This window comes from Dreissena polymorpha, chromosome 1 (assembly GCF_020536995.1).
Source record: "Dreissena polymorpha isolate Duluth1 chromosome 1, UMN_Dpol_1.0, whole genome shotgun sequence".
Taxonomy (NCBI): Eukaryota; Metazoa; Mollusca; class Bivalvia; order Myida; family Dreissenidae; genus Dreissena; species Dreissena polymorpha.
The window spans coordinates 54,549,703-54,562,767 of NC_068355.1; the positions used below are offsets into that span (position 1 = coordinate 54,549,703).

Consider the following 13,065-nt stretch of genomic DNA (forward strand, 5'->3'; position numbering starts at 1 on the left):
GATTTTGGAAAATATTATGGTTTACTTAATACAATGCACATGATTGAAAAATAAAACGACAAAAAGGTTGAACGCGTCTGTTTCTTTTTACATACCGTAAACTTATCTAAATATGATACAACAATAACATGATACGACGTACGTCGCGTAATGCAATTGCACCCGTGACACATGACTTTTCTGACATGCGTTATACCGGGAAAGTATTTTTGAACAAACTGAAATATCTATTACACTGTAAGTACATAAAGGCCCACAAATCAATTTAACAAAACTTATATTGACATATCAAATGAACGTGTGTTTTATTTGAATCCCTGATAACCTGTCTAAGACAGGCAGTCGATAAGCAAGTAAGTTGTTCGGTTTTCATCTATAACTTTGACATTGGAAATACTATTGAACAGTTGCCAGAGACTGACTATAAGATGAATGGACGGGCGGACGGACATCTGAGATAAAAAAGATAGTACGATATAGTATAAAGTACACATTTTCTGATTGCTTCAAGTACCTCAGAATAACAATGACACCAAAAAACAAGCCAATGTAAATAGATAATTTATCGTTTTGTACATTGATAAAATACAAATGCAAAAAAATAATTCAAACAAACGAATAAACAGTAAAACATAATGAAAAATACCATTTGATGAATTAATATCGGTTAAAGTATGCAAATAATGAAGACACCCCTTAATTTAGTTCAGTTTCGATCTAAAGTCTGAGGTGCAGTCGAACGATTCGTCCTCTTTTCCTACACTTTCCACACTGGACAGCGAATAATAGCGGTTATTCTCGACCCGTCTCGTTTTGGGCGTCGAAGGCTTCCCGTCACTTGCGCACCTACGGACCGGAGTGTGTAGCAAGCGAGCACTTTGTGCCTTCGTCTGCTCTGAGTCCGAATCATACGTCATAGCACCAGTGACGTCATCGCGAAACACGTTTGTCGTCATTACAAAACTATCGTACATCGGCTCATTGAAAGCGTCCGAGTTGTAGTCGTCCAGGGACGGCGGCAGACTGCTACGGGCCTCTAGATCCACGTTATCGACACCGCCCGTGTGGAACGCACGGTCCAGTTCTGATTCCATGCTGGCTGCAAGATCGATCATCGAAAGCGGACGGAAGATCTCGCCACTTTTGCCGGATTTCGGACTCTCTGGATACGCCGCGCGACCGGAAGTCTCCTCGTCACTTGCGTCGATGTCGGTGACCACAATATCTACGTCGGTCTCGTCGTCACTGGCCGGCGGATGGATCTCGCCGGAACTATATAGCTGATCCTCGCGCGAGGTATAATATAATCATTAAATGAGAAAACTGTGTATATTGTCGTTTCCGAAACCCGCGCGCTGTACCTCACTGTTAAAATTCCAGTTCACTACCGAATTCACGACGTCTACGTTCGCAGCACCCGCTCCCCGAGGAATGTTCAAACCGCTGGACAACGATGAACGCGAGTTGCTGTCAATTTCATACTGATTTGAGGGTAGTATTTCGTCATCGCGTCTAATTCGGGACAAATCCGTCTTCTACAACCAACATGGACGGTTTGGGTTGCTTTATTTTTCGGACAAGCAGAGTGGCGTCCGGATCTGAATATTTTTCCGACGTGTGTGGAGGATACGGTGCGAGCGCGGATGAATGCCTCTTTGCTTTGAATTTATTAAACCAACCGATATTGTCAACATCAGAACCAATGTCTTGCGTACTGGAATCGTACGACTGGTTCATGGTGTCATTGCAACAGCACATGTTACACGGTAATAAATAAGGATACAGTCTATTGCGGTCTTTACGCGCCGCGTATTTTAATGGCTGACTAGCAACGTACGCTATGCTGGAGCACATGAGTAGTTCAAGAGTGGCGCACAATGAAATGATAGGTCCACCATGGCCACGGTTCGGGCTTCGACACGGCTCGCAAAACTCCGTATACACCGAACATCCCGTAAAGTTCAAACCCTACTATTGCTACTCCGAAAAAACGCTGAAGCGAAAGTTATTTTTACAGCAAGATCGAATGTGTACTTATGTTTCTCGTATTTATCACTATATAGAGCTGGAGTGGAGCTGTTAAGGCGATCCGTCGACGAGCTTTTGATGGCCCGTTGTCTTTTGACTGCCCCTTTGTAAAGTTTACGGAATATTACGAGGTACCCTATAAACATAAGAAGGCCCCATACAATGAACACTGCCTGGCACACAAATAGAAGAATAGGCGCGGTAGAAAATAGTCCCACCACAATGTCCGTGGCAATGGATAAGGTGAAGTGTATTACAGTTATCACGATGAGCACCCAGAGTTTCTGAACTTTCGCTGACATGATGCGAACACGTGTGGCAAAAGAAGCGCATAGAAAAGAATACTGAACGATGAGGTTATACACGGGAAAACTGTACTGTACAGAAAGTAGTCTATTACCGCTGGAAACAAGCTCAACGAGTTGTAAGCGTCCACTAGCAAGTACGTCGCTCGCAGGACGCAAACGCATATGACATGGAGGTGTAACGTTACAAAGAAGTTCCTGCTCAGTAATGTTCCATGTACCATAACCGGATCACGCTTAGAACACAATATAGTCCGAGCACAGCGAAACACAGCCGAAAAAATACACGTGAAATTCCCACGCCTCTCTCCAGACGACTTTGCGACCTCCCAATCGGGACCGGGTTCAGCGAACGCCTCGAGATTGAACTCAGGTTGGATATCAGCATCTTCTTTTTCTTCGGGTGTTGATTCCGGGTCTGCTTCCGGCTTGACACTCGACGTATCTTCTGGCTCAGTTGTACCACCATGACCGTCATTATCTTCCGGAACAGGCTCATCGGTGGGTTCAGCTTCCGGTTCGCTAGTTGGAACCACTGTCGTTGTTTTCGTAGTAACAACATCGCCAGTTGGTGTGTGGTACGTTTGATTTACTGGTTCAGCATTTGGCTCGAGGGTATACCCCGGTGTCGTTTCAAAGCTGCTTGGAATGTTGGTGTGCGCGTGGGGATGATTCTGCAGTTGTTATGAGCATGGTGTGTTCAGGCGATGTGACAGCCGATGTCGATGTTGGCGATTCACCTATAGACGGCATGGTTGACTTACTGCTGCTGCCATCTGGGACAGATGTTTCTAAAATAGAACAAAACATTTATCGTTCAATTTACAATCACATATTCATGAGTATGGGATAAACAGAAAAAGGCATTTTGCATAATGCGAATGTAAACAACGCAAATTTGGCATTATTAAGTTACATTATGTTTTTTTAATGCTAAACTATGTACACTAGCTCGTTTAAAGGCGATTCTTACATGACATGTGATTTCAGACCAAACAAACATCAATCTAACCTCACTTTAATTGATATAAATTAAACATGAGCGTTCTTTAAAGTAAACGTCTCCTTTAAATGGCTGTGTATAATTCAGAAACTACAAATACAGCATATATATATTGCGGAAAGGGAAGCTATTCGTATTGAGAAACAAACTCCTTGATTTTCAGTTACTTCCCCTGTGCGTTTTATACGAAACTTGTACCATCGACAAGGTTGTCGTAACTATTTGGAACAAAAAGATTTGAATTATTTCACTATGTTTAGCGCCTCAGAATATGGCGAGAAACTGAAGGCAAAACCTTTAGAGCTCTTAGTTTCATATGCAAAATATCATCATTCATCTTTCAATCGATCGTTAAATATATGAGACTGTAAAAAAACTATTAACATTATAATGTTAATATAACGTAAAAAATTACAATTTCAGAATATCTCGTAAAATACATGTATATAGTTTCATACTAAATAACGTACAAGTAAGCATGTAATTTCTCAGACAAACTTGACATAACACTTCAAAGTGCTTAGAAATCATCAGAAGCTTGAGACTGTGAAAATGAGCACAGAATTTGTCAGTCCAGACATTAAGGATACACTCTAGGAAATCATAGAGATGAAGATGTAGAGAACAATTTAAGCTACCTACAGAAAAACATTAAACTGCATTTATTAATAGCGGCATTATTACTCCGTATACATTTCTACGCTTAGAAGTTATTTTAACAAGTCTATATTATGTTCTTCGACCTTCAGGTTATGAATGTGTTGACAATCTGGGTTCTGAATCCCAGCCTAGGTCATATTACTGTGGTGACTTTTGACATACACGTACAATACTTTCTATGTCCATTCTACCCCAAACCGTTGTTCTTAGAAGAGCATGTGTCAGTGTTTACATTAAGTATGTGCACATTGTTATGGTTTATCGCCTCGATCGATACAGATCGATACATATCGCCCAGATTGAGAGTATGCTAACCGACCTCAATATAAGACAAATTGTGTTTAAAAGGGCAGAAAAGTCCCAATAATGATATACAAACTAAACATACCATTTATATCGAAATGCGTTAGTGTTGAGACCGATGCGGTATTGTTGGCCGTCGTTGGTAGTGAGTCTGCCATTGGCGTTGTGGTTAATGGTGGATGTGTTTCTTGTGTTGAAGTTGCCTCTGTTGTAATTGATGTTGGTGTTCCAGCTGTCGGTGGTGGCTGTGTTGTTATATGTGAATGTATCGTAGGCGATGACGCGACTGTTGTTGATGGCGATTGTGATGCTGAAGAGGACAATGATGGTGACGACTGTTCGGTTGTAAATGTCGCTGCTGCAGTTGCTGTTGTGGGTGGTTGAAATGACGTTGACGTGAACTTAAGAGAATCGTCTGTTGTGAAGTCTGTCCCTAAAATATATTCAAAAATTATTATTTGATAATATTGGCGTAATCAAAAAACATCTTAATTGCTGCCAAAAATACAGACACATAAACACATAGGTAGATATAAACCTTCCGAAATAAAGCGTAACAGCTTCTAAACCAATATTGTCTACGCCCTATTTATCAATTATTCAATCTAAATTATTTGTTCTTTATGTTGTTTAACAGGATATATCCTACAAAAAGTAACTATAAATCAAATTAAATACGGACGAATACAACATGCATACATTCTGACACAAGCGATTAAGCGTTATGGGATACTTGTTTAATTTATACGTTTTAACAGTGAGGCAATATTTCAAATGTGAGCGTTTCTGCCAAAGTAAATCATCTTCAGTCTCGGGTACAAATCTATACTGCACTTACGAGACAGCACAGAACATGAAAAATCATGATCGTGTTAAATGATCAAAAAAGGTCACACACAATAGCATTGATCAATGTTTTATTTACGAATTTTGATTTACCGGTATATATGGTGTTTTTTTAAACTATGTATTCCAGAATTAAAAATATTCAATATGGTGTAGTCTTGTTCGGGTAAAACTGAGAGCCCAGCAGAAACCCCACCTGTCGGCCGCTATGGTACCAACCAATCAAATTCACATCTTTCGGGAGTAAAAACTGGACCCAGTTCGCCTAGGTGCAAAGCGCGTGTATTAACTTACCAAATGTTGTTTCCGCAAAGTTTAGAGAGGACACGTCTCCGCTTCCATCGAAAGAAGCGTCAAACAATTGGTCCCTGCTATCCGGTGTTGTACCCGGCGCTTCCTTGTTCGCAGTGGCATCTTCAGAATGGGCGGTGGCGTTAGAAGCGCCTGTCACTGGTGAAATCGTTAAAAGACTTCCGTCAGATTCTGTTCGATTTGTCTCGTTAAATTTTGCGTTTTTATCATAGAGTGTGGAAGTTTTATCTGAGTATGTTATAGATTGCGCCGTTGTAGTAAAACTGGGGACAATAGAGGCGCTTATGGTGTGAGTTGCGGGTAGAGGTACCGTAGATGGGACGCTGTGAACGTCTGGCAGAGGCGCTGCGGGTGTTTGCTGAGGTTCTTGGGATTGGTATGAGGAGAATGACATTTGTATTGCACTGAATGATGAAGTGGACACATAGTTCGTTGTGGTTGGATTCGACGTGGAAAGTATCGTTTCGGATGAATTTATCACAGAATCAGAAGAGGATGAACTCGCCTTGGTGAAATCTTGGAACACACTGGACGAGGTTGGTAGTATATTTATCCCGCTCCCAACAATATATGTTGATTGGATTGTAGTATCAGTTATCACCTGTGTATGAACTATATGAGTTAAGATTTCAGATGCCAATATTGCAGTCGTTGATGATGATGATGTTTGCGTAAATGACGAAATCGACCCGCGAGAAGGCAAAGAACTGTCGCTCGTTGGATTTGTTAAGGCACTTGTATCATTAGTTAAAGACAAAACACTGCTGGTGTTGTTGGTCCCGGCCTCTAATGCATCCACCGTGGCCCCATGTTCACTTGCATCAGAATTCGGAATGTTGTTTCTCTCGCTGGATGTGTTACCCGTTTCGTGCTCATTTTCACCGCCAATGGTATTTGGTGCGGCGCGAGGCTCTCTTAGATGCCTTAGATACGTTTTAATTTCAAGCGTTTTCTGTGCCCTTTCGATACCAATTTTACCATTTCCATTAGCACGGATGAGTAAAATCTCGTCATTCAGTATCAAGCACAACACAACTACCACAATGCGTGAATGCATTTCATTACCATGTACACAGACTTTTTATGAACGCACGAATTAGTGACGTCACTATAACAGACATGTGATACGTACGGTGTTTTCATTCTCACTGAACATAAGTCGAGAATAAAGATGACTACCCTGAACTGAAGACAAACACGTCGCTAACGATGCTTATGCCATCAACAGTTTGTTGTGTGTTCCCGCACAATATGTCCCGACAGTGTGACGTTTCAGTTATTAAGGTTATTCCGTTTTGAAGTGCCTGAATGGAGTCGAGCGACGGCCCTGACACTGAAAATAGAAACAAAAAACAATAAGCGTCATGAACAAAATCCAATAAAATTTTAAGGGATCTTTTCACGGTTTGGTTAATTGACAAAATTGAAAAAAGTTGTTTCAGATTCGCAAATTTTCGTTTTAGTTATGATATTTGTGAGGAAACAGTATTACTGAACATTTACCATAGTCCAATATAGCCATTATAGCCATTATATGTATCTTTTGACGATTTGAAAACCTAAAAATTATAAAGCGTTGCAACGCGAAACGATTGAATAATTTGGAGAGTTCTGTTGTTGTCGTTTAAATTTACGAAACTACGAAGATTGCTTATATAAGGTATAAAATACTTAAACTGTGTATACCCGGCGGAATAACCGAGAGGGCTAATGCGTTTTTACTTCAGACTAACTCCAGGACTCCGGGCCACTGGTTCGAGCCCTAGTACCGGCTATTTTTTCCCTTTTTTATTTTATTCTTGATTTTTTAAAGGAGCTTTTAAGATCCAATGTTTACATTTATCAATATAAAGCATTTAATGGCAAACTTCAAAATCTGTGAAAAGGCCACTTTAAATATATTATTGTAGAACTCGCATGTCTGTTACAAAACACACTGTACACGGCTATGTTGTCTAAAGAAGATCAAATGAATTATACATGTAGCCAGCATGTATACAAATGAGATAAAGATGGCGTGGATTAGAATAGCTTTTAAGGGAAAACAAACAGGAGTCAATGACCCCATGTTTGAACTTGTTTGAAGGTCAAGTGAAATGTTTAGTGATAATTATACTGTAGTCCAGATAATTTGATTCTGAATATGTGCTGACTTTTCAACAAATTGTATGACGTTACGTAACAATTACGGCCAAATTATGTCCAAAAAATACATTTTTGTTGGATCAGCGTTGTTTGCACCAACCTATTCGATGTGTTTTTCCCAAAAGTTTTGGAGATCCCAATAACACCCTTAAAAGGGGATTGCTTGGCTGGTTTGTACAGCCTTTATTGGGAAATATTCCTAATGGCAAAAGGGATCTTTTTTCATTGTGTTTGCCTTTCTGATGTTTAGTACTAGAGATGATTAATCTAAAAAATTAAGAATTTTAAAGTTGAAATATTCACTTTACGGATGCATTTATGTTAGAATCTAAAGGTTTATGTAATTTTTTAAGCAACTAGTTCAAAAAGTTTACGTCTAAAAATTTAATTGTTTCCCAATTTAGAGTAAAGTGACGCTATAATTTACAACTTATTCCAAAAATGATGAGAAAATGCCCTGAATATGTTAGTACAAATTGTGTTAAGCAATGATTAAATGGCGGAGTCAATGCGACATTGTGGTGAGTCCATGCTGAGTAAGGGTACAAAGGAGCTACGCCTCATGACCGCTAATGAGATAGTGGTGGAATAGAACTATCATTTTCTAGATTAAGTGATACTAAGAATTACCGTTTATATATATATAGTCCGGGGAAAACCCCGCAAGTCTTATAGAGGAAGAATAATCTAGTATAAACCTTTGAGAGAAAAACATACCAACGACATGATTTCCTCCTATAGTCTAAATATGCACTCCATGCGGTAATGTTGCTGAACAAACAGTAGGCCTATTGAAAAATGACGCGCCACGTTGTCAATAAAACCCCAACATTTTCAGTACATGGCCATTATTATGAAGTTCGGGTATTATTAGCGTTATTACAGTAACCCACCCATCAATGGCGTGAGGCATTCAACAAATAATTAACGATCGAACTAGCCCCTGTAATAAATCGCTGAAAGTGCATATTTACCTTTAATTGCAGCGAACAATAAGCTTAAAATATGCCATGGTCGGATGACCCGTAACTGAAGAAGAACTATTTTATAGGAGAGTAATTCAGCATTGTTGGGGATAAAGTACGCTTAACTGGTATTATCTATTACGTGCAGAGTGCCTAAAGTAAACGCCTCTCTTTGTGGAAAATGATATTTGCTATTGACTATGTGCAACATGCCGGAAAATTTTACAGGCTTTAGCTGTGCATGTACATATATAATCAATACCGCTGTAAAGAAAAAGCATGGTAAAAGAAAGATGGATATAACTGGTTTATCTTGGATCAAATTGACTTATCAAAAAATAGACACGAAGCATACGAATTTTATACTCATACAAATGTATTTCAATGACGACTTTTTAAGGGGATTCTGGGCTCTGAATTCAATGGGAAATAGACACTGAATGCCAACCTCATATATCTAGGAATATGGTAAAGTATTTTTATTTTACGGTTCATTAAGGCTCAATAAGAAATGGTCTATCGTTTACAAGTAGTTCACACCACATTTCAATTAATAATTATTGGCTTGCTTCAAATGCAAATATAAACACGTTTTCAACAAGATTTTGTTGATTAACATTGTGTATTTGCTGTAGGCTGTAAATGAAAGCTTTTCTTCATGAATCATGACGACAACTTGCGGAAACAATGAGCAGAAAAACATACAATTTCAATATTCCCGCATAAAACTGACTCAAAACGTGCTTAAATGACTCGATCAACTTCATAAAGGATGAGAAAAAAAACATTAAAAAACAATTGACAGAAAAATTTAGAACATTAAAGACCGTACTCACAAATAAAACTGACTCAAAACGCCCTTTAACGATTCGCTAAATTTCATAAATCGTGATGAAATCCTGCTAAAAACAATTATCAGAAATATGGAAAATTGTCCCGAATAAACCTTACTGAAAACGCCCGAGGGTACAAGTCGAAAGTTTTCACAACTGTTACCTCTCGCATTATATACATCCTATTATAACTGTCAACGGTGACACGAGGCATCGTATATAAACAATTGTTTCCCAATCAAGATGTCAATGGATGACACACGTTTAGTCGAAAATGGATGACACATTTAGCAAACTTGTTAAAAACTTAATGGTTGCCTTTTAAAATCTAAGCCTTCTGTTTTTTGTATACATTATGTTCACCGGAAGTATACAACATCTTCAGTTTCACGAGTCGACTCTTATACACATAACAATAACAAAGCAGCGTGTAATTAACCACATCTAATTAAATGTTGTGTTCAACTGACGTGTGGGAATACCGCATTTAATTCTTTCTGTGCAACATTCAACTATAAGTTAGACTTCTATCTATTTCTTTAATAGTTTTCCTTTGATCAACATTCAAATAAGCGAATGTAGTCGTATGTAAAAAGAAGCTTAAAAGTTCACCTTTCAAACTATTAAAATTATTAGACTTAACTCACAATTAATTAAATTACATTATTTGGCAAGTTTAATTCAGTTGGACAACATTAACATGGCAATCGGTAGCATAAGTTATATGATTGATTTGTTTGCTGTATTTGCTTTCAGTTTGTTCGTGCATGTTTTGCACGAGTTTACTAAGACAATAACAGTATTGTTAGTGAGGCACGTTTCGATCGATTAAAATCGCGTCCAGTAAAGAAACTTATTTATCCATCGTAGCGGTATTTTAATATTTTCATAGTCGGTACCACGTTAATATTGGCGTGCTATAGCTAACTATAGCTATAATATGTACCGTCATTGGATGTGCTTACCCAGGTTACTATGCTCTATATATGCATACACATCAATATCTCAAAATAATATTACAGTATTGACGTTTGGCAATCGCTAAGAATGAAGCCTAATTTATTTGTTTAATAACATAAGACAACAGACTATCGTACAGCATACAATTTGTCTTATACCATAAACATCTTATTGAAAAATTCAAATGACTAAAATTCTTATAATTATATTGTTGCCATAGAAACATAAATCATGAAAAATACAAGGATTCAACCCTCAACGGGAAACCACTTCGTATATCTCACGGAATATGATGCGATTACTAGTATGTAATATATAAAACTTGCAATGTAAATAGAGGTAAATCTGTTTAAAATGAAACAAACCAAATATTGGATACATCTTATAAGCACGTAATTTATTCATTAATAGGAAAGCACTAATGTCAGTCCTAATTATCAATAACACAATATACAGTACGAAAACATACCACTTGTTAGTCACTTGTACATGCTTTAAAACGTCTATGTTTAGTTTCCTATCCGTCATTGCTTACACGCATTTACATCTAAAATTCCAAATATTAGTACACTTGACACTTAATCCATGTGTCCGGTCAAACAGACTTAAAAGTTGAAAAATAGAGACGTCTTTAAAACAGAACTGTTACCGCGTGACCCAATTCTTTAATGTATTTAAAGTCCACAACACACTAAGAGTATTTTAAGCCGTACAAAGGTAAAGATCGCACATCTTTATCACACACCTGTCCACGCCCGCTATTCAGAATACTTTTGTTCACACTTGTCAGCGTAGATTGAAATACGCGCATCGCGTAAAATCGACCTGATCATTTTCTATCATATAAATAGAATGGCGGTTTTCATTTGAAAACAAAAAAGACTTCCCATGTTAAAAAATTCGTTTGTTTAAACTACTATTTACACTTTATATTGAGTATCTTAACGGATTCTTGAAGTTATTTATTTTCAGATATTTTAATACACTGAGTTTGCGAAATAAATGCCCTGCGATATCAGTTTAGCCCACAACAAAATGTTAACTTCAAAATCTTATCAGAAGGTCATCAGTCAATTTCAATAGTCAATATTTGCACATCACTCGTTGTCTTAAAAATCGCGATGAGATATCTCGAAAGTGAAATCCCTCCTTTGAATAGCCAATTTCATTATCGATTGATTGAAGTGCAGTGTCTTACAAACCACAAATGCCTATTAAACACACTGGAATATTCAAATGACCCGCATAAAACCAGCATTCTGCTATCGAAACTACAACTTTGCCACCGATTCACGTTGCGAAGTGTCTGCGATTTGCATGTGATTATGACAATATATATATATATTTGTGAATTGAATATCCGGCATTGATAATTACAATATTACAGAGTGCATCTGTCTGAAGTATTAAATGTTTTATTAATGTCTCCAGATTCATGCATATATCTCATAACACAATCAACTATCTATCAATTGATATTTTTTCCGTAATGCAATTATATAATGCGTAATGTCTTGTATTATTGTGTGGTAATTGTATAAAGAAAACATTAAGTAACGTCTTTTTAAAAAAAACATTATGCTGCCAAAAAAAAACCCAGCACAAAAACGATTAATTTTAAACGAACCGTAAGTTTCGAAATACTTATAACATTTATTTGTGTATTTGTTTTAAATAACATTCATAAAGAGATCACATACAACCATGAATGCAAGCTTTAACGAGCAAACCTATTTATCTTAACAACAACTCCGCCATTGTAAATACGACGTTCCTGAAAAGAGTTCCACGGTCTAGTGGCAAGACGGAATGGCTGCAGTACAAAAAAGGTGGCATAATGTTTTAACCAGGTGAAACTAAACCTTGCGACTAATTAGTGTTGGCCGAACATTGATAACTTAGAGCCAAATTTGAGTTCAGACATCAGCGAGACCTAATGATCGTTTTTCGATACCTTGATACCCATTACCTAACGCAATATTGGACCAAACCTCGATTGATCTTCGACCCTTGTGGAATTCGGTTCTGCATATTATTTGCAGAGCACTTTAACTGAATAATTATAACGTGTTCTTTCAGACGATGATAAACATGCATATGAATCACATATTCATACAAAACCGTGATTCGAATTCTAAGTGTCTCTCTAGCGCCATGCTTAAACGTTGTTCCCCGGGAAAAGAGCTATTTAAAACTATAGTTAAATGTTAATCATATATTTGTCAAACAAAGCGGCTTAAATATTTTCATTTTTATTTGTTTATTATTAAGCTGTTTATCTTATAAAAGACAAATCTCGTTTCTGATAAGCGTATTCAAGTGGCTGTTCATAACGGGACACACCCGTGAGCTTACTGGTAATAGCATTTTACAAACAACACTGGATATAATATTGTAACGGTTTCGTGCCGTCGGTAAATACTGTTTCCTTTCTATCAACCAGGTAGTTACTAGTTTATTAAAATGTTATTAGTCTGTGAATAGATGTCTTCAAGAATAAAGAAATGAAAACAGTGAGACTTAATTTATTTATACTTCTCAAAATATACCAACATGAAACAACAAATGTATAAGAATATAATATAGTTACATTTTGTCCGACATCCCAGTTCTTTCTTGTTATTATTACTATTAAAGCTTTTAAAAGTTTAAATAATTTTGGATGTTGTGTGGCCTAAAAGTTGAATGTGTCCTAAGTCGTCTGC

The 13,065-nt window shown here is 37.4% G+C and overlaps 1 protein-coding gene across 7 annotated transcripts in view; it reads right to left on the bottom strand.

The window, feature by feature from the left end:
- Nucleotides 1-550: 550 nt before the first annotated feature.
- The window catches only part of LOC127881481 (mucin-3A-like), a 45,670-nt gene continuing 33,155 nt past the window's right edge, over nucleotides 551-13,065 (bottom strand). For 6 of the 7 annotated variants that reach the window (XM_052429405.1, XM_052429411.1, XM_052429415.1 and 3 more), the window contains exons 2-4: nucleotides 5,440-6,790; nucleotides 4,385-4,732; nucleotides 551-3,124 (exon numbers count right to left, since the gene is read on the bottom strand). In XM_052429405.1, coding sequence (XP_052285365.1) covers nucleotides 2,967-3,124; nucleotides 4,385-4,732; nucleotides 5,440-6,514 — 1,581 coding nt within the window. In that variant the 5' untranslated portion in view covers nucleotides 6,515-6,790 and the 3' untranslated portion in view covers nucleotides 551-2,966. Of the gene's footprint in view, nucleotides 3,125-4,384; nucleotides 4,733-5,439; nucleotides 6,791-10,829; nucleotides 11,413-13,065 lie in introns of those variants that run through there. The other variant, XM_052429391.1, reaches the window with a different exon arrangement.